At 53.7% G+C, this 25,384-nt stretch overlaps 2 protein-coding genes across 3 annotated transcripts in view; one reads left to right on the plus strand and one right to left on the minus strand.

The window, feature by feature from the left end:
* Positions 1 to 3,614: 3,614 nt before the first annotated feature.
* NCF1 (neutrophil cytosolic factor 1) lies at positions 3,615 to 21,923 on the plus strand. Its single transcript, XM_084881997.1, has 11 exons — positions 3,615 to 3,878; positions 10,458 to 10,538; positions 11,490 to 11,565; positions 11,700 to 11,865; positions 12,833 to 12,894; positions 14,212 to 14,334; positions 14,804 to 14,911; positions 15,714 to 15,831; positions 17,111 to 17,218; positions 17,661 to 17,806; positions 17,941 to 21,923. The coding sequence occupies exons 1-11, from the start codon at positions 3,807 to 3,809 to the stop codon at positions 18,051 to 18,053; spliced, it is 1,173 nt and encodes a 390-aa protein (XP_084738123.1). The 5' UTR covers positions 3,615 to 3,806; the 3' UTR covers positions 18,054 to 21,923.
* Positions 21,924 to 22,964: 1,041 nt separating this feature from the next.
* The window catches only part of LOC311621672 (general transcription factor II-I repeat domain-containing protein 2), a 34,087-nt gene continuing 31,667 nt past the window's right edge, over positions 22,965 to 25,384 (minus strand). For both annotated transcript variants that reach the window (XM_084881992.1, XM_084881993.1), the window contains one exon: positions 22,965 to 24,761. In XM_084881992.1, the coding sequence (XP_084738118.1) occupies positions 23,158 to 24,761 (1,604 nt within the window). In that variant the 3' untranslated portion in view covers positions 22,965 to 23,157. The remainder of the gene's footprint in view (positions 24,762 to 25,384) is intronic.

The following is a 25,384-nucleotide window of genomic DNA, read 5'->3' on the forward strand; positions in this document are numbered from 1 at the left end:
TGCCCCGAGCCTGTCTCCTACGTGCAGGCACCCGCTCCCTTCTGATGAGGACCCGAGGCCCACCCCAGGCCTGTCCGGAGCCCATTCCTAGTCTGATTTTGCTGAGAAAGGAAGATTCAGGGTCCCCTGGGAAGCAGGTGGTGAGCGGCTGACATTTCTGCACAGAGACACCAGCTTGCGGTGAGAGCCTCAGCCCCGGGCAGCCGGCATCACCCCGAGTGGCCCCTCTGCCTACCTGTCAGCAGTGACTCGGGGCCCCCCATCTACTCTAGGCACCAGGCGAGCACTGGCCCAGGAGGCCACATTCACAGGCCTGAGAAGGGGCTGGAGGGCTTTAAGTTAAACTCAAGGAAATTGTCCTAAAGCAAGGGCTGGCTTGTTCCAGTTCTAGGATTCCCTCAGAAGCACTGCCTGGGCTGCACACAGCCTGTCCCCGTGGCCCAGCCTTGGGGATTTCCTGGTTGAGGAACTGGTCAGCCCAGCCCCCCTGGGTAAGGCCTCCGTGTGGAGAAAGTGGCCTCTAGAGGGAAGCCAAGACTCTCGAGGCCAGACTGGGAAGCCCCCTCTCCTCCAGTCTGTCCCAATGTGAGAGTTTCCCTCTCTGGGGGCGGTCATGCAGGCTGGCGCCTCCCTTGTGATCCCCCAATCATCATTCATTCTCATACTGCTCAAGAACAACGTAGTGCTAGCTGGGGCTTCATGCAAGACCGGCCACAAGGTCTGTGTACCAAAAGGGGATGGGTTTGGTTCCCGGTCAGGGCACTTACCGAGGCTGCAGGTTCCATCTCCAGTCCAGGCCCATAGAAGAAGCAGCTAAGCAATGCCTCTCTCCCCCCACCACCCACTTCCTCACACATAAATTCCCCCTGGTGAGGATTAAAAAAAATTAAAATGAAATAAAAAGCCTGGCTGGAATGGCTCAATGTTTGAGCAGCCTGCGAACCTGGAAGTCAGGGTTTGATTCCTGGTCAGGGTGTATGCCCGGTTGTGGGCTCAGTCCCCAGTAGGGGTGTGCAGGAGGCAGCCGATCAAGAATACTCTCTCATCATTGATGTTCCTATCTCCCCCTCTCTCTTCTTTTCTCTGAAATCAAGTTAAAAAGAAAGAACAAAGCAGGCAATCCCAGTGGTTAGGAGCAGGGACCTGGGATCCAGACTGCCTGGGTCCAAGCCCCAGCTCTTTGCTTACCAGTTGTGGCAACCTATTTGCCTCTCTGAGCCTCAGCTTTCCCATCTATAAAGCGGGATAATGGTTGTGCCGACCTGATCGCCTCATTGTGAGGGTAAGGCGTGATCATAGACGTAAAGCACTCCTGACGCTGAGTAAGTCCTTCACTGGCACTCACTCCCCTGGGAAGTGGGGGTTCTGGGCACTCGGAGTTGTTCTCAGGTGATACAGAGCTAGATTCTCTACATTATAAAAAAACCAGACATTCTTCTACAATTTCCTATGTATTTCCAATTTTAAAGTTTTAAGACTTTAAAAGTTTGTACCTCATACTCCCCGATCTGCTATAATATTTATTCATTACCTCCTTCCTTCATTTATATTTACTCCTTTTTTTCTCTAATCATTTGGTCATTCAATCATTTCATCTGTGCATAAAACTCAGTCCTGTCTCATCCTGACAAAGGGCTGTAAATCTGCTGACAGGTCACCACAGGGTAAAACAGGAGTTCTTTTTTTTAAAAAAAATATATATTCTTATTGATATTTTACAGAGAGGGATAGAGAGTTAGAAACATCGATGGTAGAGAAACATTGACCAGCTGCCTCCTGCACACCTCCCACAAGGGATGTGCCCTCAACCAAGGTACATGCCCTTGACTGGAATCGAACCTGGGACCTTTCAGTCTGCAGGCTGACCCTCTATCCACTGAGACAAACCGGTTAGGGCAAAACAGGAGTTCTTATCACTTGGTGTCTTGGCCTCTTTGCCGGGAGGGGCGGGGGGTGGGGGGGGGACACGGGACGGGACACGTGAGGGGCCAGGTGAGCCATGGGGCGGCCACAGGAGGGGAGTGGAAAGGTAGCAGCTGCTGCTCCAGATCCAGCCGCTGTGGCTGGCGTCCTCTGGCCAGGGCAGCCCGGCCAGGCAGTTATGCAAGAGTGGAAAGACTTCTGGGAGGAAGGGAAGGAAGTGCTGAGGGCCACGGACCCTGAGCTCAGGCGGAGGTCCGCTGGCCCTTGCCCTAGACATACCCTCGTAAGCATGGCCTCTGTGAGCACGGCCTCAGTGCAGGGTCTCAAGCAGCACCTGTGGGACAGGGCAGGCCAGAGTCCCTCAGGGAGGGGCCATTTCGGAATAATTAAAGGGCAGCCGCTCAGCAGGGAGCCCAGTGCTCTGTGCCCGGGCCCTCCCTCCTGATGCGAAGTCACCCCATTCTTTGTTTTCAACTTTTTATTAAAGTAAAACAGACCTAGAGAACAAAGCCACCCACAAAGCTTCCTTGCCCGGGGCTACATTAATTCTCAGGAAGTAAGCACATGCGTGGAACTAGCATCCTTATCAAGAAAAGGCCCATCACCTGCGGCCTCCTGCTTCCCTCGTCGGGCCGGCTCCCGCCTGGCAGCACCCAGGCCTGCTCGGGCAGCGGGAGCTGGGCAGGGAGCTTTGCACCTGCCTCGCTCCCACCACCTCGTGTCGGAGTTGGCCCCTGTGTGTGGCAGCTCCGTGTCATTGCTGAGCAGCGTGTCCTTCTGTGCGGGAACGGAAAGGACTTTCGAGGCTTGTCACACCCCGGCTGGTGACCTCCAGGTGGGAGGGAGCAGCAGTGCCTGAAAGGAGACCTCCCAACAAGTTCTTCTGAGCCAGACGCCAACCCTCATACCCCGGGGGACCCATGGTTCTGGGTGCCCTGTGTGCCCACTGCCTTTGCCGTGCCTCAGTTTTGCAATCTGCCCACCGGGAACACAAACCGGCCTCTCTTTAGGTACGCTCCCCCCGCCCTCCCCTCACTTCTTCCCCCTCACTTCTTCCTCCCAAACCCCCTTCTGGGCAGAGACGGTCCCATTCCTCTCAGGAGGACACAGTCAGCTCCAGGGCCCATTCTTTGACCAGGATTTGAACTCAGGTTAGAAAGCCTGTCCCAGCTGCCACTGGCCCTCAGCCGGCTCCCTCGGGGATGTGCTCCAGCTGCGCACACACTGTCCTGGGGGCGCTCCCTCATTCACTCAGGGAGGGGTGCAGCCGTTCTCCAGATGTTTGAGGGGGGCCCCCTGGGTGCCCAAGCAGGCCAAGTCCTGGTTCTCATGGGGCTCCCACTCTGGCAAACAGAACATAGGTCGTTTGCCAGTTGTGGAGAGTAATCGGAGTACAAACAGAAAAGCGGCCTGGGGAGGCATAAAGTTTTGCTGTTTTATGTGTAGTTATCCTGGCAGGCCCCTCAGAGGAGGTGCCATTGGAGCAGAAACCTGGAGAACACGAAGGAGGGGGTTACTGTTTGTAGGAGACGGGCCAGGGGCGCAAAGGGCCCCGGGTGGGGGCAGCCTGCTCTGTGTGTGTGTGTGTGTGTGTGTGTGTATGTGGGGCGGGGGGGGGGGGCAGAGGCCATGGGGGTTGGGGTGGTGAGGCATCGTGAGGGAAGCCCCACCTTCGGGGCCTTGCGGACCACGGGGAGGACGAGGGCGAGGACAAGCTTGTCCTGGCACAGTGCGTGCCCGTGGATGGGGGCCCAGGAAAGGAGGAGGAGGAGGAGGAGGAGGAAGCCCTCTCCGCGCCTCCGGCCCAGCCCGGCCTGACGGGCCGCTTCCTCTTTCCAGCGGGTGAAGGCGCAGCCGGGGCGCCCGGCCAGAGCGCGGCTGCCATGGGGGACGCCTTCATCCGCCACATCGCCCTCCTGGGCTTCGAGAAGCGCTTCGTGCCCAGCCAGCACTACGTGAGTGGGGGTGGGGGGAGACAGGGGGGCGCCCCTGGGCCACCCACTGCCCGAGACGGGGACCCCCGGGCCGCGGGGAGGGGTGGGAAAGTGGAGGCTCCCTGTCTCCGGGCCTCAGTCTGCCGTCGGGGTCCGCAGGGGACGTGGGACCCTGGAAAGGATGCGCGCCCTGCACCCCGGCCCGCCAGCCCCTCACTGCGCCCCAGCCAGTGCCCTCTCCACTCCGCGCGCTCAGGGCCTCCGCCTCCGGGCAGCCCTCCCGGACCACCCCGCCTTTAGGGAGAGGTCCTCCCGGAGGGGGCGGGGGGGGGGGGTATGGCCCCGCAGCCGCGTGGGGCCCTGGCGGGTGTGTGTGTGTGTGTGTGTCTGTCCACACATAGCACCCCACGATAGGGACCCCAAGCCCAGAGGAAGGCCAGGGAAGATGTTCATTCTCTTCTCTCCTCTCCCTCTCCCTCTCCCGCTCCGCCTCCCTCCCTTCCTGGTCCCTTCTGTCGCTGAATAGAAATTCTCTGAATCATTGGAGAGCTAAGTTGGGGCAGTTGTTTCATAACCTCTACGCACTGGGGTGTGTATTTCTTAAAAATCAGCGACATTCTCTTACACAGCTGCAGTGCTAGGGTGTCACAATGAGGAAATGGACATCCATAAACACTGTTATCCAGCCCACACATCTTCCTCAGAGGCCACTTGTCCTCTGGGCAGTGAGACTGTTTCAGGCCCAGGGTCCGATCCCAGGTCTCCGCTTCCATTTCAGCTTTCCGTCACCCGGGTCAGTCTTCTCTTCCTGTGTCCTCCTGGCTTTGCCACTTCGGAGAGATGGGACCGTTGTTTTGCAGAATGTCCCTCGGTTTGGGTTTGTCTGATACCTCACTAGATTCAGGAGGCAGGAGTACCCCAGAGGTGATGCTGTGTTGTTCTCATCCGTCCTTCCAAGAGGCAGGAGACTGACTGGTCCCCATGTTGGCGGAGAGCATTGGGCACCACGTCCTGGACAGGTCCCCCAAGTTTCTCTCTGTACTGTTAGTTTCCCCCCTTTGTTTTAAATAGTAACCTGTGGGCAGAGATTGGACGTTACGTGAATATCCTGTTCCTCAGAGTAATTGAAGGCTGAATCAAATTACTGCAGTGATTGCTACATGGTGACGTTTACACTCAGTCATTCCTTCTGAATGTATCACTTAACGTTTTCTGTAAGGGCCTTCCCTTCTCCCTTTATTTGTTTACTTCTGCCAATATGGATCCATGGCCCTGACCGGTTTGGCTCAGTGGTTAGAGTGTTGGCCTGTGGACTGAAGGGTCGCAGGTTCGATTCCGGTCAAGGACATGTACCTTGGTTGTGGGCACATCCGCAGTGGGAGGTGTGCAGGAGGCAGCTGATTGATGTTTCTCTCTCATCTCTCTCATAGATGTTTCCAACTCTCTATGCTTCTCCCTTCCTCTCTCAAAAAATCAATAAAATATATTTAAAAAATATATATGGATCCATGGATTCTGATTTTATTAATGGATTATAATCCATTACTATCATAAGGAGCATTTTTATGCTCAGGGTCCTCTCCCAGCCCCAGCCCTGGACGCAGCCATGTTGCTAAGGACCCTGATTCTTTTTAGTGGGGAGTGATCTTAGAGCCCAAGATCTGAAGCTAGGTGTGCTCATGGCCACTGAGGTGTCATCGCTCGTGTCTTTCTAGTAGACATACTGGGGAAATAGCCATTTCATATCATTCTTGCCTTTCACCTTTTTATATTTGTAGCTCCTTTCTCTTATTGTGAGAAGCCTGGCTCCCAACAAAGTCCATATATTTATTTCTTTGCTCAATTCAACAGTACACATATGCTTGTTTCAGAATCACTATGCCAGAATTACTATACCACTATTACAATAAACCCACTAACCTATTAAGTCGACTTTAAGTGTTTTTTTTTTTTTAATTCCCTTGTATTTATTTATTTATTTATTTATTTATTTATTTATATTGGCTTCCAAAGGGGAGTTTAAGGTCAAAAGGAGTTTCAGGTGTGCCCAGATCCTATTCATCAAAATGTGTGTAAGCTCCTTATGTTTTGGTACAAGATTTAGCATATCGAGAAGTTTTCTTTTTTAAAAAATATGTTTTTAAAATTGATTTTATAGAGAGGAAGGGAGAGAGATGGAAACATCAATGATGAAAGAGAATCACAGATCTGCTGCCTCCTGCATGCCCCACACTGGGGATGGAGCTCACAACCAGGGCATGTGCCCGGACCGGGAATCAAACTGTGACCTCCTGGTTCATAGGTTGACACGCAACCGCTGAGCCATGCCGGCTGGGCAAGTTTTCTTTTTTTTAAATCCTCACCTGAGAACATTTTTTCCATTGTTTTTTTTAGAGAGTGGAAGGGAGGGTGGGGAGAGAGAGAGGGGAAGAGAGAGAGAGAGAGAGAGAGAGAGAGAGAGAGAGAGAGAGAGAGAGAGAGAGAGAGAGAGAGAGATCAATCGGTTGCCTTCTTTGCAAGCCCCTTCTGGGGTCAGGGATCAAACCTACAACCAAGGTACATGTCCTTGAATGGGAATGGAACCCTCAGCGCTTCAGTGCATGAGCCAATGCTCTTACTGCTGAGCCACTGGCCAGGGCAAATTTAAGTGCGTTTTCTTTGTTGTTTTGTGGGGTTTTTTTTGTTTGTTTGTTTCAGTTCTTTAGTCCTTTTATCTTCAGCCTGAGAGGAGTGAAAGTATTATCACTAACAGTTACTTGATTCTTTTCCATTTTTCTTTATTATGGTTATTCCCCATTTGATATATAGATAAGTTTGTTTCTGTTTCCAACTTTGAAGTTTTTAAAAATATCCTTGTTTGATTTAACTTTTGGCATTTTAATTATGATGTGTCTTGGTTTGAGTCTCTTTGGGACTCTCTGGGCTTCCTGGGCTTGGATGTCAGTTTTTAAAATGTTTCCCTCCTGTGATTTTCCCCAACCCTTGGAGCTGTTTCTACAGAAGTGTGATGGTGCTGAGTGGCAACTCCCCTGTTCAGCTCACCTGCCCAGCCCACCTGTCCAAACTCCCCTGCCCAGCTCACCTGCCCAGCTTACCTGCCCACCCCACCTGCCCAAACTCACCTGCCCAGCTCACCTGCCCAAACTCACCTGTCCAGCTCACCTGCCCAGTTCACCCCAGTTCACCTGCTCAGCTCACCTGCCCAGCTCACCTGCCCAAACTCACCTGCCCAGCTCACCTGCCCAGCTCACCTGCCCAGCTCACCTGCCCAGTTCACCTGCTCAGCTCACCTGCCCAGCCCACCTGCCCAGCTCACCTGCCCAGCCCACCTGTCCAAACTCACCTGCCCAGCTCACCTGCCCAGCTCACCTGCCCAGCCCACCTGCCCAGATCACCTGCCCATCTTACCTGCCCAGCTCACCTGCCCAGCCCACCTGTCCAAACTCACCTGCCCAGCTCACCTGCCCAAACTCACCTGCCCAGCTCACCTGCCCAGCTCACCTTTCCAAACTCACCTGCCCAGTTCACCTGTCCAAACTTACCTGCCCCTCTCTCCTGCCCAGCCACCTGCCCCTGCTGCATTTGCTCTGCTCTCTGGAGGAGAGTATTTATTCATTACACAATGTTGCCATAAAGAACAGTGAGGATAAACCTCTGTGATGTGTATTGCAAATATTTTCTCCCAGTTTTTCATTTACATTTTAGCTTCATACACAAAATTTGAAAGGATGTTAATGCATTTGCAGTAGCAATCTTCTACTGCCTTTCGGTTTTGAGTCTGTTAGAAAGTCCCCTATACCCATATTTCTGTCTTGTGTTCCTGACCAAAGTCTGTGGGTCCATTGCCCCATCACCCAGGAAGGGCAGATACTGAACCAACAGGTTTTTCACAGACAAAGGGGGGTCTTACTCCTGAGGTAGACAGATGAAGAGACGGAAGAAAGCCCAAATCTGTCTCCCCAAGTAAAGATTTGAAGTAAATTTAAATGTAAAGAATTAAGATGAAGAGGGGCTATGCATAGTCATCATTCTAACCCAGGGTCTGATTAGTGCTGGAACTAAGCCATCTCAGGTAAGAAACGTGGACGGGCAGGACAGAAGGAGGTCATGTCAACCTGGCAGAGTTCATTGGTTAGTCACTATGTGTCCATATTGGACGTAGACATCCCATCTTCCTGATTGATAAACCTCCACCTTCTTCAAGGGTCAGACGGAGGCCCAGCTGTTGTCACTCAGTGGTTGAGCGTTGACCTATGAACCAGGTAGTCACAATCCGATTCCAGGGCACGTGCCTGGGTTGCAGATTTGATCCCCAGTGTAGGGCATTCAAGAGGCAACTGATCAGTGATTCTCTCTCTCATCATTGATTTTTCTGTCTCCCTCTCCCTTCTTCCCTGAAATCAATAAAAATATATGTTTTTTAAAAAAGAGTCAGATGGCCAAGCAGGACTTGGTTCTTCAGTGCTCTGGAGGTTGGCCTAGGCCGGTGGTGGGCAAACCGCGGCTCGCAAGCCACCTGCGGCTCTTTGGCCCCTTGAGTGTTCTAATGCCACTTCTTCAAAATAGACTCGCCCAGGCAGAAAACCGACTTCTGCGCACGGGCCACGAAGTTTCAATCGCACTGTACGTGTGCACCTGCACGTGGTATTTTGTGGAAGAGCCACACTCGAGGGGCCAAAGAGCCGCATGTGGCTCTTGAGCGTGGTTTGCCGACCACTGGCCTAGAGTCATTTACTGCTCCCTGCGCCTGCTCCAGCTGGGTCTGGTGGTCTCTGGAGCACTGTGAGGAGGCCTGGTGTTAATCTGCTGAGGAACACTAAAAACAAAAAACAACCAGAGAGAGAAACTATTATGGTCTCGTTTCTGCCTGAGGTCCCTCAGGGGCCACCTGGTTTCGGTGGGGAGGGGAGGGATGGGTGGTTTCATTGCACTCACACGGCTTCAATTTTTACATTTGTGACTCTGATCCACTTGGGGTTTGTTTCTGTGGTGGGGTGTGAAAAGCAAACCCAACTTTACCTTTTCCTAAAGGCGGGCCAGTTGTCCCAACACCAATTTTGTAAAAATCCACCCTTACCTCTGTGACTTGAATTGCCACTTTTATCATGACCTAAATTTACATATGCGCTTGATCTACTTCTAGATTTTCCATTTTGTACCATTTTTATTGTTCATAATACCACATTGCTGGTTTGTTTGGTTTTTTTTTAAAGTTATGAATATATATATATATATATATATATATATATATATAATAAAATTTACCATTTCCACCTTTTTGTTGTTCTTAATCCTCACTGAGGACATTTTTTCCATTGATTTTGAGAAAGTAGAAGAGTGGGAAGGAGAGAGAAACATTGATGTGAGAGAAACACATCAATTGGTTGCCTCTCGCATGTGCTCTGACCACATCAACTGGTTGCTTCTCGCATGTGCTCTGACCAGACCAGGCCCGGATCAAATCTGCAACCCAGTAATTGACCAGTAATTGAACCTGTGACCCTTTGGTGCTCAGGCTAATGCTCTAACCACTTAGAAACACTGCCCAGGGCCCATTTCCACCATTAAAAAAATATTTCTTTTATTGATTTTAGAGGGGAAGGTAGAGATAGAAACATCAACAATAAGAGAATCATTGATTGGCTGCCTCCTGCACACCTCCCATGGGCATCGAGCCTGCAGCCCGGGCATGTGCCCTGACAGGGAATCAAATTGTGATCTCCCGGTTCATAGGCTGGTGCTCAACCACTGAGCCACAGCGGCCAGGCTTAATGAGATATAATTTATTTATTTGTTTATTTATTTATTTTTATATATATTTTATTGATTTTTCACAGAGGGGAAGGGAGAGAGATAGAGAGCCAGAAATGTCAATGAGAGAGAAACATCGACCAGCTGCCTCTTGCACACCCCCTACCGGGGATGTGCCCGCAGCCAATGTACATGCCCTTGACCGGAATCGAATCTGGGACCCCTCAGTCCGCAGACCGACGCTCTACCACTGAGCTAAACCGGTTTCGGCAATGAGATATAATTTCCATGCTATACAGTGCACTTACATAGTATACAATTCAATGGTTTTTAATATGTGGGTAGAGTTGCACAATCATTGCAATAACCAATTTTAGAAGATTTTCATCACCCCCCCAAAAAACAAGCGAATACCTGCTCGTGGTTATTCTTCATCCCCCTACCCCCACTACCTGGCAATCACTAATCTACCTTCTGTCTTTATGGACTCGTCTGTTCTGGACATTTTATATACTTGGAACAAAACAGTACCTTACTGGGTCCTTGTATTGTTTGAGCTCAGCGCTTTCTGTATCTCCTGAAACTCCCTCATACCAGCCCTACGGTGAGGTCCTACTTGTGTCTCCAGTGACAGGTGAGACATCTGAGGGAGGCGACCATCTTGTCCCGGGTCCTAACGCTGGAGAGTGGCGTTAGCGGGGGGGCCCGTGAATTCAGTGTCTTTTCTAGGGTCACGTTGCCCACAGATCGCTTGGTCCCCAGTTCTTCAGGCTTCCCTGGTGGGGTGGGGGCTGCCCAGCTGCATGGCGAGGCCTCCCTGGAAGCTGAGCGCGGCCCTCCCGCCCCCAGGTGTACATGTTCCTGGTGAAGTGGCAGGACCTGTCCGAGAAGGTGGTCTACCGGCGGTTCACCGAGATCTATGAGTTCCACGTAAGTGCCCGGTGCCGGGGGGTCAGGGAGGGACAGCACACCCAGTCCCAGCTCCGCCTCCGGGGGAGGAGAGAGACCCGGGGGCTGGCTGGGCGCTGAGGTGCCCAGAGTCTGTCCCCACCAGCCCAAATTTTAAGGGGGCATTTCTTAAAATTTAAGAAACATTTAATTTAATATATTTTTATTGTGGTAAAATATGCACCACATAAATTTACAGTTTTAACCATGTTAAGTACAGCTCAGTGGCATTACATATATTCACAACATCATAAGCTGGTCCTGGCCACCCATCTCCAAAATGTTTTCATCTTCCCACACAGAAACTCTGTACTCACTCCACACGAGCTCAAGAGGGTCTTCTTTAGGGACCTTCTGATATGTGCAGGGTGAGCGTGGGAACAGCATGTGCAAAGGCCCTGGGGCAGGAGTGGACCTGGCGTGTTCCAGGGGCACCGTGAGCCGGGGGGGAGGTGGCAGGGAGGTGAGTGCGGAGGGTGGGGCCAGGTCTAGCAGGGCCTGTAGGCCAACAGGAGGCCTCTGGATCGCACGCTGAGGGAGCAGAGAGGCGGGGAGCGTTCTGAGTGGAGGAGGGACAGGACCCAACATCGGTTTTAGGAGGGTCCCTCTGGGTGCTGGGTTGAGAGGATCCTTTAGGTCTTAAGAGGATCCCTCTGGGTGGGAGGGGAAAGAGACGTAAGAAGTTGGTAAAACCCAGGGCTGGCGGGAGCTCGGAGGAGGTGGTGGCGGTGTGGGGAGTGAGGAGGGTCAGGCTCTGGATGGATGTTTGCAGTGGAACCGGAAGGAGGTGGCGGTGGCTGGCTGTGCGGTGGGAGGGGGAGAGAGGAACCAAGGTCGCCACCAGCCAGAGCGATGAGAAGGTCATTTCCAATGTTGTGCTCTTAACAGTGTTGTAATGGGAAAATGCCCCTTCACGTTTTCTTTTCTGTCCAGAAAACCTTAAAGGAAATGTTTCCTATTGAGGCAGGGGACATCAACCCGGAGAACAGGATCATCCCCCACCTGCCAGGTGAGGGGCTGAGTCCCCTGGGTGGGGTCCCCTCACCTGCCCCCCAAGCTGCCCCCTCTGCCCTCACCCCTGCGTGGACTTGACCTCGAGAATGTGCTCACTGCTTCTCTGGCGCCCCTCCCCGATCCGGCCAGCGCCGAGGTGGTTCGACGGGCAGCGGGCAGCCGAGAGCCGCCAGGGCACGCTCACCGAGTACTGCAGTGCGCTCATGGGCCTGCCGGCCAAGATCTCCCGCTGCCCACTCCTCCTGGACTTCTTCAAGGTGCGCCCCGACGACCTCAAGCTCCCCACCGACAGCCAGTGAGTGGCCCCTTCCCTGTCCCGGGGGGAGGGGGGGGCTGGAGGGGAGGAAATGGGGCGGTAACCCATCCTGGCGGGGGTGGGACTTCCCCCAGGTGACAGGTTAGGAGACTGAAGCTCAGAGAGGGGTGTCGACTTGCCCTAAGTCACACAGCCAGAGAGAGAAGGAGGCAGAATTCCAACCCTGGCCCGTGTGACCTGCACCCACTGAGCATCCTTTCCAAGTCCCCGCTTGGACCCTCTGAGGTCAAGGCTGCAGGAGGCACGGGGGGCTGGGGGGTTGGGTTGGGGTCCAAAAGCCTTCTGAAAACGGTTTACCCATGTGTGACGGGGCGGTGAGGGCCAAATGCAGTCCCGGGGGCTGTGTGAGGGGATGATGTGGGTCCGTGGCCTCTGAATTAATGAACAGGTCTCGGCCCCTGGCTCCCTGTTGTCAGCGCCTTCTCTGGCAGCCCTGCCCCAGGGCTCTCCTGTCCTCAGGGCCCAGCCTGGAAGCACCTGAGGCTGAACGGGCTGGAAGGCCCCCCTCTCTGACACTCCCTGGCCACTGAGTGTGGGGGAGACCGGAGGAAGGGCAGGGCTGCCAAAGACCGTCACTCCAGCCGGTGCTGACTGACCCCTACACTCACCCCTGCTGCCGGGCAGGGCTGCGGCTAGCGGCTGGAGGAGGAGCCCTTCCCGCTGGCTGCTGTCCAGGCTCCGGAGGGAGCTGGTCCAGGAGCTGACTGCAGGCTTCCCCAGAGCCAGGGCCTCACCGTTCCCTGGGGAGGAGGCCCTTTCTGTCTTGGACAGGTGGCGCCTTCTCCTGGGGGTCCTCGCCTCCGCCTTCGGGTGGAGGAACAACCCCACAGTCCCAGCGCCCTCTCCTTGCCAGTCCAGTCGCCACCCTCTCTCGGCAGCGGCCCCACTTCCCACACACCCGTTCCCGGCGGGAAGCGGAGTCTAACCGCGCTGTCCCCCGCCGCAGGGTGAAGAAGCCGGAGACGTACCTGGTGCCTAAAGATGGCAAAACTATCTCTGCCGCCACCGGTGAGGGGCCGGGGCAGCCAGGGCGGGCCACCGGGACTGCTGACATGATCGGGAGCCGGCCTCAGGGTGTGGAGGGAGGAGAGCAGCGAGAGCAGTTGTGAAGGGTGTTGGTGGCTACGCTCTGGGGTCTTTGGGGTTCACTGGAGAGCCAAGGGAGCTACAGAGCCCAGCACAGGTGCTGGGGGAGGTTGTGGCTGAATGAATGAACAGGTTTGAGGGCCAAAGTGGCCTTCAGGGGTGACACAGAGTCTCTCAGCCTGCTCTGGCTGCTGTAACGGCACCACAGGCTGAGCAGCTGGCACTTATTTCTCACCATTCTGGAGGCTGGAAGTCCGAGGTCAAGGTGTGAGGGTTGCTTTTTTATTTTTCTTTAATATATTTTATTGATTTTTTACAGAGAGAAAGAGAGGGGTATAGAGAGTTAGAAACATCGATGAGGGCTGCTTTTTGCTGAGGCCTCTCTCCTGGGCTTGCAGATGGCTGCCTCCTTGCTGTGTCCTCACATGGCCTTTCCTTGGTGTCTCTTCCTCTTTTTTGAAAATTTTCACAGAGAGGAAGGGAGAGGGATAGAGAGGTAGAAACACAGATGAGAGAGAAACATCGATCAGTTGCCTCTTGCACACCCCATACTGCGGATGTGCCTGAAACCAAGGTACATGCCCTTGACCGGAATCGAACCTGGGACCCTTCAGTCCGCAGGCCAGTGCTTTATCCACTGAGCTGAACTGGTTAGGGCTCTTCCTCTTTTTATAAGGACGCTGATCCTATTGGGTCAGGGCCCCACCTTGATGACCTCATTTAACCTTAATCGCCTCCTGAAGGCTCCAAATGCTCTCAGGTTCTGGAGTCCTGGGGTTAGGGCCTCATTGTATGACCTGGGGAGTGTGCGTGTGTGTGCGTGTGTGTGTGTGTGTGTGTGTGTGTGCGCGCGCGCAATTCAGCCCACCACGACGGCAGCAGGAGCAGCACCTGGGCTGATTGAACACGTACTCTCCGGTCTCGCCGCAGAGCTGTGGAATCAGAAACTCATTTCTCGTGATGCTCGTGCAGTGTGTGTGCAGCTGGGGTTGAGGCGGACGGCTGGCTAACCAAGCGAGAAAGGGGGCGTGTGGTGTGACTGTGTCTGGAACGCACCAGGCGATCTCCGCTGCTCTCCAGCCTGGAGGGCGCCTCCGCCTGGGGGATGCCTGGAGCTGGGTGGGGAGAGGCCGCCCGCCGGTGCCAGTTCTGGCAGCCCCCACTGGGGACCCCAGCGAGAGCCAGGAGGAGGCAGCTCACGCCCACAGCGTCCACTCACCCTGCCCTCCCTCTGCCCAGACATCACCGGCCCCATCATCCTGCAGACGTACCGGGCCATTGCGGACTACGAGAAGAACTCGGGCACCGAGATGGCTCTGGCCACGGGCGACGTGGTGGAAGTCGTGGAGAAGGGCGAGAGCGGTCAGCCTCCTGCCTGCCTGGGCCCCCCCCCCCCCCGCCCCCATGTGTAACCCCCCTCTCCGCCAAGGCTCTGCCCTCCAGGCAGCCTCAGGCCTCCTCCCCGCCCGGCCCTGGGGCCCTGACTGTGCCCCGCGCTGCGTGTCACCCTCCCTCTGAGCGTGCTCCCTGGGGCGGCTTCCCTGTGCATCTCTGAGGGGCATACCCCGGGGCAGGCCAGCTCCTCGTCATGTGTGTGACGTGGGCTCCACGCTGTGATGCTGTGACCCTGTGTGTGTGTGTGTGTGTGTGTGTGTGTATGTGTGGGGGTGATGAGGTGGGGGTGATTTTGGTGTGGGGTGTGGTGAAGGTGACATTTCTGAATCCGAGTGTTGGATGTTTGTGTATCTGAGTCCAAGTGTCCTCACCACCCCGATGGCTGAGGGGGGCTTCCAGGCCTCACCTGACTTATTGCCTCACCCCCCGGGCACAGGCTGGTGGTTCTGCCAAATGAAGACCAAGCGAGGCTGGGTCCCAGCCTCCTTCTTGGAGCCCCTGGACAGTCCTGATGAGCCAGAGGACCCAGAGCCCAACTACGAAGGTGCCCCCTCACCCTCCCCCCGTCCTCCATGGCCACGGGGTGAGGGAGGAGGGGGTGGGAGGGGCACGGGGATATGGAGAAGCCAGCAGTGACTCCTTTGGGGTTGGATATCATGGGGGCTGGGCAGAGGGGCAGTCAGAGCCGGGGGTTCTGGGAGGAGGTGGGCAGGCAGGGAACCCGGCGGAGGAATAGAGGTGGGGGTGATGAGGTCAGCCTGGGATTCTGGGTGGCAGTGGCCAGGGCCAGGTCCAATGGGAAGCTGAATGGTGAGCAGCACTGAGGCTCAGGAAAGAGGGCTTCCCGGAGGAGGGGGTATCATGCTGACGGGGAGGGAAAATTGGCAGCTCCTGGGCTGTTTGGAGCCCTTGTGGAGGTTGTCAACAGTCAGAATTGGTCACCCATATTTTAAAGTGGAGAGATTTCACAATTTTATGTGGATTTATGCTTCCTCATTAAACCTGGAAAAGGTGTGTATGCAGGCCTGCAGCCCCCCTGCCTACAGCTGGCGGAGTTGAGTGGCTCAGGTTTCCCTGTTTGGGGTGCTGCAGTCCCGCACTTCCGGCAGATCCACTCCCCTGTGGACTCTGAAATCCTGGGAGCTCCTGGCCCTGGTGTGGAGAGTGGTGGGTGGAGAGGGTAGAGAGGGCGGAACTCCAGGATGCCCCCCAGTGGCTGGGAGGAGCCTGCAGGAGGCCAAGAAGGACCCGGAGAGGAAGCCCCAGGCCCAGGGAGGAGAGGGGGGGTGATGAGTCCTGTGCGGGGCGGACCCTCAGACCACGCCCCGCCCCCTCCCTGTGCACAGGGGAGCCCTACGTCACCATCAAGGCCTACACTGCTGCCCTGGAGGACGAGATATCCCTCCAGGAGGGCGAAACCATCGAGGTCATTCACAAGCTCCTGGACGGCTGGTGGGTCGTCAGGTAGGCGAGTGCCCCTCCCTCCCACGTGGCCAGCCCTGGCCTGGGGCAGCTCTGTTGGGGCTCAGGGCGGACTCGGGTTGCCTGGGTGAGCTGCTGCGCCTCTCTGGGCTCAGTGTCCATGGATGATAGTCCCACCCTACTGGTCTCTTGGGTTCCGTGTCTTCGTCAGAGTGGGCACATTTTTCCTTTGTGATTTTGGGGTCATTTCCCCTGACCAGTCCATCTATTATACCTTCTCCAGCAACACAGCTCATTTTTGTATTAATCATTATGTTTGATAACTGGTAGAATAGACCTGTGAATGCTTTTATTTTTAGATATTTTCCTGCAATGCCACACCAATTCCTCCCTCTGCCCCCTCCCCCCTCCTCCCCTCAGCCCCCTCCCCTCCCGCCGGGTTCTAGGGGAACCAGAGACATCTCCCCGGAGCCGCCGGGCCTCCCCAGGGCCTTGACAAGCTTTCAGAGCCCTGGGCCACAGGGCCAGCCCGGGACTCAGCGAGCGTGTGGCCACAGCACCCATCTTCAGCACGGTCCTGGGCTGGAGGCTGTGAGACAGGGTCTCTTTTTCTTTTTTCTTGATTTTGTTATTTTTATTTTTTCCCCCATCACCATTTATTCCCCCCTATTCCCACTTCCACCTCCACCCACCCAAGACAAGGTTCCCCAACCTTTTAGATCCACCCTTAGTCAACCCCGTATCACACACCCCTGAGAATCTGCTTGTGATCATCCCACCATCCAAGAAAAATCAGTGTTACTGAGCAAAGTTTGTGTTATGTAAAGTTCCCCCCGCCCCCCCTCCGAATGTAATAGTGAGGATAGGAGGGGAAAATCTACTCAACAAATGGTGCTGGAACAACTGGATATCCATATGGAAGCAAACAAGCCTAGAACCCTACCTCACACCATACACGTTTATTTGGGATGGACCACAGGTTTTACCAAGTTCAAAAACCCAAAACTAAGAAGCTTCTGGAAGAAAGCATAGGAGAACTTGAAGAGTGGAGTTGGGCAAAGCTTTCTTAGTACACACAGGCGACCCCGGGAAAAGAAAAAACAGACATATGCAATATTGCAGATGTTTTATATCCAACACGGGTCCCTGGAGAGATCTCCATCTGCTCATGTTGTCCCCCTCCCAACGCCTGTGCGGCACAGACCAGCAAGCGGAGGCCCGGAGGGGCCGGGTCTGGTGTGGGCCAGCCGGGTATTGGCCACCTCCTGGCTGCCTGGAAGAGCCTCCGTCTTCCCACTGACTGGCCTTCTGTCTCCTGCAGGAAAGAAGACGCCACCGGCTTCTTCCCGGCCATTTACCTGCAGGAGGCGGGGCAGGACGTAGTGCAGGCCCAGCGCCAGATCAAGAGCCGCGGGGCGCCGCCCCGCAGGTGAGTCCTCTGGGCTGGGAAGGGGGCCTGGGGGGGCTGAGGAGGGGGTTCCGCGGGTTCCCTCTGTGGGCCTCGGATTGGCAGGACCGGAGCAGGAGAGACAGGGTGGGGGTTCCGAGCCTGGCGGGGAGGCAGCACCCTCACCCAGCGCTACTCAGTGGCGCTGGCACGGGGCGTGGGAAGGCAGGGGTGTGCGGTGGAGGCTTTGAAGTCATAGGCTTTGGGGATGATGGTCCGTGGGCTTCCTGGGGAGAGGGCCGGCTGAAGGCTGGTGAGGGGCGTGGGACATGGACCTGGGCTCTGAGACACCCCACCCTTCCCCCCCGCCCCTCCCGCCCCCCACTGCCCCGGGCCAGGCGTTTGACCCCAGAGTGGCCAGGCGAGGCCCCGCGGGCAGGGACGCAGCCGATGATGACCCGCGTTCCCGTCCCGCCGGGCCCAGGTCGTCCATCCGCAATGCACAGAGCATCCACCAGAGGTCGCGAAAGCGCGTCAGCCAGGACACCTACCGGCGCAACAGCGTCCGCGTCCTGCAGCAGCGCCGGCGCCAGAGCCGGCCCGGGCCGCAGAGCGCGGGGAGCCCGCTGAGTGAGTGCCCGGGGCGCCGGGGCGCCGGGGCGGGCGGGGCCGAGGATGCCCGCTGGCGGGCTGGGGTCGGAGTCTGGGTCTGGGCGGGGGTGGGGGGTGGGGGTCTCTTACCCGGGCCCACCCTCCGCCCGCAGAGGAGATCGACCCCCCGAAGCCGCAGCCCGCGGTGCCCCCGCGGCCCAGCGCAGACCTCATCCTGCACCGCTGCAGCGAGAGCACCAAGCGGAAGCTGGCGACCCCCGTCTGAGGCCGGGCATCGCCCCCCGAGGGCGCTCCGTTCCCTCCGCCGGGATCCCTGTACAGATGTGATTAGAGCCTGAGGCACCCCGGGCCCCGCCCCGCAGCTCCCCGCCCCCCTCAATAAATGTTGCTTAGCGTGGACAGTGGCTCCGCGGAGACTCGAGGGGGTCCTGGGCTGGAATCGGACTGGGCTGTGACCTCTGCTGGGCAGTTTGCAGGGGGGAAGTTGCAGAAGCCGCGGTCCCGTTGCATACTGCCCCGGCCTTGGCCAAGATGGAGTTTGCACAAGGCCAAGTGCAAAGGGAACTCCTGGCTTCCCCTGGCCTTTGTATGGTCAGCCGTTTGCTAGAACGCTGGCTCCACCGCAGACCAGTCCCGAAGAAGGGCTGGACACAGTACGCAGGGAGGGGCGTCAGGGCAGGGAGTGACGTTGTGTGTGCGGCTTAGTTGACAAAAAAAAAATTGTAATTTAGGTAAAGGGAGGAGGCACATCTGATTCTTCACTGAGGACCTGCTCAGTTAGCAAATATTTGGATGAACAGATCCTGGCCATTTACCCTGGCATTACTGCTAGCCCATGGCTTTGCTGGTGGGTCTTTCCCAACATGCAGACTCTCTAAGGTGCACATTGGAGCTGCAAACCTTACAGATCTTGGCCAAGGCCAGGGCAGTGTGCAACCCGACCTCGGCTTCTGCAACTTCCCCCACGCCCCCCCCACGGAGGTCACAGCCCTGCCTAGTGTGTGCGTGCAGCTTGTCACGGAGGCCATGGGTAGCTTGAGGAGCTGCACCTGTGAGGGAGTGGCTGCTGAGGTTAGGCAAGGCTGCTACCCTTAGAGATCAGACAAAATTAGCAAGGGGACAGGTGCTTCAAAAGAGAATAATTGACTATCAAACGATGGAGAGAGGCCTTGAGAAAACCACTGGGCCCTAACTCCGTTTGCTTTTTGCAGACCCTTGTTTGCTGAAAAAGTCCAGTGTCAAGGACTGTCATGCAAAGCTGTGGGACAACTAACCACAAGCAACCCCAACCTTTTAGCCTGTTCAGTGCAATTATAACTTTTAAAAAATTAAATACAGTATAAGGCAAAAAAGTTATTTTCATAATTTTTAATTTCATTTCTTTTGGTTAATCCTCACCCTACAATATTTTTTCCATTGATTTTTAGAGAGGGTGGAAGGGAGGGAGGAAGGGGAAGAGTGTGAGAGTGAGAGCAAGAGCAGAGAGAGAAAGAGAGAAACATTGATTGGTTGCCTCTTTTTAAAAAAGAAGGGAGAGGGATAGAGAGCTAGAAACATCAATGAGAAAGGAATATTGATCAGCTGCCTCCTGCACACCTCCCACTGGGGACATGCCTGCAACCAAGGTACATGCCCTTGACTGGAATCGAACCTGGGACCTTTCAGTCCGCAGGCCGACGCTGTAGCCACTGAGCCAACATTTTCCCCCACATTTTTCTGTATTTCCGGTTTCCTTAAGTTGGTGTTGGGCTGGCCCCATAGACACATGCCAGCGGGCAACCCCGCAGGTCTCTGCCATCACAGGAAAGCTGACTAGCAGCTGCCAGTGGGGCATGAGGTAGGCGCCAGGTCTGGGTTAGCCTGCACTGTCTGTGCAGCGGCCAGTCTTCTTAGGTCCAAGCAGAGAGCTGAGCTCTTTACGTTGTGTCTAGTGCTGAGAACAGCTCTGTGGGGTACTAGGTACTTTGCGGATGAGGAAACCAGGGCTCGGAGAATGTGGGTGATTTGTTTAGGGTAAGGTGACCAGACGTCCCGATTTTTAACAATTTTTCAAAAATCGGGACTGTTTTAAAACGCCGTGGGACGCGGAACAAATTGTTAAAAATCGGGACTGTCCTGCCAAAAGCGGGACGACTGGTCACTTTAGTTTAAGGTAACTGGGCAAGTAGGTAGCAGAGGTGGGAGGTGGAGCCAGGCTTTCCTTTTTCTGCCTCTAAAGCCCCGCGGGACTCTGCAGAGCTCCTGACCTGTGCACCGGTTCTGGTGGGCAGTGCCCTGGTTGAGGATGCTCCCAGGAGGCAGTGTGATGTGGGACAGCTTCCAGAGCCCTCCCGCAGCCCCCCACTTGTGTTTCCTGGGTTGGAGGAGTAAGCAGCTCTTTCCTCTGCCCACCTGGATGGGAATGCAGAGCCTTGGGACAGATGCAGGGTTCCTCCACCCCGAGAGCTCGCAGGGACCCACCAGTGCCAGGCGCCCTCTCCTGGGCTGGGCCCTTCCCAGTCTGTGACCACAGCCCTCCAACGTGTTCCCATTCACAGACACGGCCTCACCGGCCCTTCCGCCATTTCCCCAGCCCTGTGAGTGACGGCTGGTCGAGTCACCCTGGTCCCTACACACACTGCAGAGTAAAGCAGTGTTTTTCAACCTTTTTTGGGCAAAGGCACACTTGTTTCATGAAAAAAATCACGAGGCACACCACCATTAGAAAATGTTAAAAAATTTAACTCTGTGCCTATATTGACTATATATAAAGTAATTCTCTTGAATAGGAATCAAATAAACACAAAGAAAGTATTTTATAATTACTTTATTATGAAATATTAAGTAAACAAAATAGTGAAAAATTATAAAATTCTTGTCGTCTGCACCTACGGCACAGCGGAACAGCGGTTGAAAAACGCTGGAGTAAAGGAACCCAGGGACTTTAGGAGTTGATTCAAAGCTCCCTGTGAATGGTCTGGTCCACAGAAGGCAGGCAGGCTGAACCCTGCTGTCCCTTCCCTGTCACCGATGGGCCAGCCCCAGGGAGCCACACACAGATGAGCTAGGGCTGCACACCAGGTCAGGCACAGCGGCCACTTAGAAAAGGGAAAAAAAACAAAACGAACAAAAAAGAAAAAAACAAAACCGTGGACTTTGGAGTCACACAGACCTGGGTTTGAATCCTGAAGACTCCTCTACTGGATGTGTGGCCTGGGGCGGAGCCTCAGCTGCCTGTCTACAAACTGAGGAGGCTGAGCTTTTCCCGCCGGCCATCCTGCGCTGTTTGAAGACCACCCAAGATCCCAAATCTCACATCGTCTGTGACCACTATCGTGTTAGGTCACAGGCAGTCTGATTGATGCAGGGCCCCAGCTCTGATATTGGGGATCCACACCTGCTCAGGTGCACCAGGAGCTGGTCCCCCCTGCCCCTCCCACTCCCTGTAAATCAGTGCATCCTGCATCTCTTTCCCAGGAAGTGAGCCTCTGAGCTAGCAGGACCCAGCTGTGCCTGCAGCCAGCCTTCCAGTGACAGGAAGTGCCGGCTGGGTCATTTCCCCTGTCTGAGGACATGCATCAGGCTCCAGTGGGCTGGGTGCCTTGAGTAGGCCACCACCTGGAGGCTGGTCTCCCCCTCCTGCAGCCTCCCTTCACTCGTATGAAAGCCTCTCCATGGCTTCCCGAGGGGGTCACCAAGGCAGGATCCTCAGCCTTTTTGCATTCTAATCAGATTAATTCCTCCAACCTGGAAAGTATTCACAATTTTGGGTCCCTAATTCCAATGATGCATAGAGACTAAGAACACAGATTTTATATATATATATATATATATATACTCTCAAATGACAACCCTTCAGGGAACGTCTTGGCCCCAGCTGGTTTGGCCTAGTGGATAGAGCATCGGCCTGTGAACTGAAGGGTACCAGGTTCAATTCTGGTCAAGGGCATATGCCCGGGTTGTGAACTTAATCCCAGTGGGGGGCATGGAGGAGGTAGCTGATCAATAATTCTCTCTCATCATTGATGTTTCTATCCCTCTCTCCCTTTCCCTTCCTCTCTGAAATCAATAAACACATGTTTTAAAAAAAACAACAAAAGCACACATTACACTTAAAAAAAAAAAAGACATCTTGAGTCAACTGACAAAATTGGAATATGAATGGTAAACTGGGTGAAAGTATTGCATCAATGTTTGGTTTACAGAAGTTGGTAACCAAATCCTGGTAATGTTAAGAGAATATCCCTATTCCTAGAAAATAATCCATGAAGTATGTAGGGGTAAATGATGTACACAACTTGCCCTCAAATAGTTTAGAAAAAAATTATGCACATATGTTTACATACATGTTATATACGTATTCATTTATACACTTATAGGTAATATACACACGTAAAAGAGAGAAAGGGAGAGAGAGCAAATAGTAAAACATGGGGTAAAATGTTGCAATATGAGAATATGGCTGAAAGGCATACTATTTTTATTTCTGCAATTTTTCTATAAATTTGAATTATTTCAAAATAACATTGAAAAAAAGACAACAGCCAGAACTGGTTTGGCTCAGTAGATAGAGCATCAGCCTGCGGACTGAAGGGTCCCAGGTTCGATTCTGGTCAAGGGCATGTACCTTGATTGCGGGCACATCCCCAGTAGCAGGTGATTGATGTTTCTCTCTCATCGATGTTTCTAATTCTCTACCCCTCTCCCTTCCTCTCTGTAAAAAAATCAATAAAATATATTTAAAAAAGAAAAAGAAAAGAAAAAAGAGACAACCTCCTAACCTCAATTTTTTTTGGCCTTTTCAAGGCAAATGTTCTTTGTTTTGCGGTTTCCCATTTTAAACCCTCACTTTCTGGGTTCATCTGGAGGCAGAGGCTGATAGATAACACAGTAATACCAGGTCTCCAACCAACTCTGCTTAAACTTGGAATCATGTTAGGTCACAAGGGACACCATTCAAAAGGTGTGTGTGTGTGTGTGTGTGTGTGTGTGTGTGTCTGTGTGTGTGTGATAAATGTGTGTGCATACATGCCCCTCAATGAAAACACACGTCTGTATATCTCCCTCTGGTCTCTGCTGACTGATTTAAACCTGGAGATGCCACCCCAATGCCTACAGGGGTCAAGCAAGTATGTGACTGAGTGACAAGGGCCAGGCATAAGGAAAGTCAACTAGAAAAAAAAGAAAACATTCTCGATTTTTACTGGACTATAGTGAAGCAAAAAATGTCATAAAAACAGGTATGATACTGCAAATTATATTTGTGAGCCATAGTGAAAAAACACACACAGAAAAACAGAAACATTTAATAACTCGTTTCCCCGTCTCAAAATCCCTTGGGTCTGGAGGTCGTGGTCTATGCCCCATGGGGCATTGCGGGAGCATGCTCTTCATGTCGAGATGTGGAGGACGGAGTCCCACTGGGAGTCCTTCAGCTCCGAGCAGTATTTCGTTTTGCTCAGTTTCATAATGGAAAACAGCTGCTCGCAAATGTACGTGCTCCCGAACATGGAGAGGATCTTGGCGCAGTGGCTCTTGTACCTCGGGTAGCTGCTCCAGAGGTGCTTATAGAACTCGGGGATGCCCACCTGGTCGTACTTGGTTTTCAGCACCATGTTGCACTGCAGCTCAATCACCTCCATCTGCAGGGCCTCGTGGATGCTCTCGATCTTCACGGAGAAAGGGGAGCTGAACAGGGTCAGCTCGCTCTCGTAGAGTTTGAAGTCAGACAGTCGTTTCTGGAATTCGGTCTTCAATTCCACAATTTTGGGAATGTAGTTCAGGCTGTCGCTTTCATTCCTGGAAACCGATTTCAGGGTGGGGAAGTGGGCCAGGTTATTCCTTGCCAAGTGCGTTTCCCAAAGGCACAGCTTCGCCAGAAACGCCCGGATCAGGTCGTACATCTGCGTGACCATTTGTGAATGGCCTTGGAGGGAGATGCTCAGAGTGTTCAGGTGCGTTGTCATGTCGACCAAGAAGGCCAGGTCTCTGACCCAGTCCTGAGAGCTCAGCTGAGGCAGGGGCTTTCCTCGGGATGACATGAAGGAATCAATGTCTTCCAACGATTCAAAGAACCTCTTCAGGACCAGCCCGCGGCTGAGCCACTTAATCTCCGTGTAGTAGAGCAGGCTGCCGTACTGGCAGTCCAGCTCGTAAAGCAGGGTGGTGAACTCGCTGTGGTTCAGGCCACGGGAGCATATCCAGTTCACGGAGTTCACGACCACGTTCATGACGTGGTCCATCTTTAACCTCTGTGCGCAGAGCGCCTCCGGGTGAATGATGCAGCAGACGGACTTCAGGTCCGAGCCCTTGCAAACGGTGGCCACCTTGGACTTGAGTTTTGTCACGAGTCCGTTGTTCGCGTCCACCATGGCCGGGGTGCCCGTGGAGGCCACGCTCACTAATTTTGACCAGTTGATATTGAACTTATTAAGGCTCTTTTCAACGCGCAAGAACATCTCGTTTCCAGATTTTGTACCCGTCATGGGCACCGTATCCAAAAGTTCTTCCGACACATCGAAGTTCTCGTCGACGCCGCGGATGAATATGGCCAGCTGGGTGATGTTATTAATATCTGTGATCTCATCGATCGCAATCGAGTAGGCCACAAACGACCTGATCTTTTCACGCAACTTCTCCCATAAGTTCCCGGTCACGTCTTCTGCAGCCTGCACGGCGGCGCTGTCGTGTGGACTCACGTTTGCAAGCGATTTTCTTTGCTCGGAACACGCACTGTCTGATGACCCTAGGAGATACTTTCTGAGGCCTTTTTTTAACTCGTGGAGCTTCTCGTCGCGCATCCTCTCGGTATACTGGTCGTAGTGCTTGCTGTGGTTGGTCTGATAATGGCGGCGCAGGTTGTACTCTTTGGACACGGACATGCTCTGTTTGCATATTAGACACGTAGGAATATTCTGCACTTCCACGAAGAAATACGCTCTCTCCCACTTCTCTTGAAATACGCGGCCCTCTAGGTCTATCTTTCTTTTCCCCACTTTTGGTGAAGACATAGAGAATAAAGAAATAAAGAAATATTTCACTTTTCTTTTAACTCTGCTATCAGAAAAGCAGCAGCAAAAGCTTGATGATAAGCGGAACAGAGAAAGCGGGTAGGGGGTGTGGTTAACTGGGGAGTAACCCACCCCTGCAGCCAGGGACCGTGGACACTCAGCCCCAGCAAAGGGCTGCCAGAAGGAAATGGGCCTGTGAGGCCAGACCTACAGATTTCTAGAGAAAATCCACAAGTCGGTTTTCATGAAAAAGCCCCAGGCTTTTTAATAGCGGACAGATTGCCATGTTTAAAAGGTATATGAGCCAAGCCAAAAACATCCTGGTGAAGTTCGGCAAGCAGCTCTGTTTGCCACATGTGGCTTAAATAGGAACGATTTGAAAGTACGTTTTCATTTAACATATTTTTTTCTTTTGATTCTCAAGAGAACTTTATAATCAGAGAAGGGAGCAAGCACAGAAGGTGTACGATTCACCTGCTGGGTGTTACAAAAGACAGGTGATGGCCAGAGAACCGCACAGAACTTGTTTTAAATGGAAAGAACCTGGCCACGATGCAGGTAAGCTTTACTTCGAAAGAACAGACATAAAAGCTCACTTTCGGTAGCA

Source organism: Pipistrellus hanaki, assembly GCF_964339955.1.
Source record: "Pipistrellus hanaki genome assembly, chromosome: 4".
Classification (NCBI taxonomy): domain Eukaryota; kingdom Metazoa; phylum Chordata; class Mammalia; order Chiroptera; family Vespertilionidae; genus Pipistrellus; species Pipistrellus hanaki.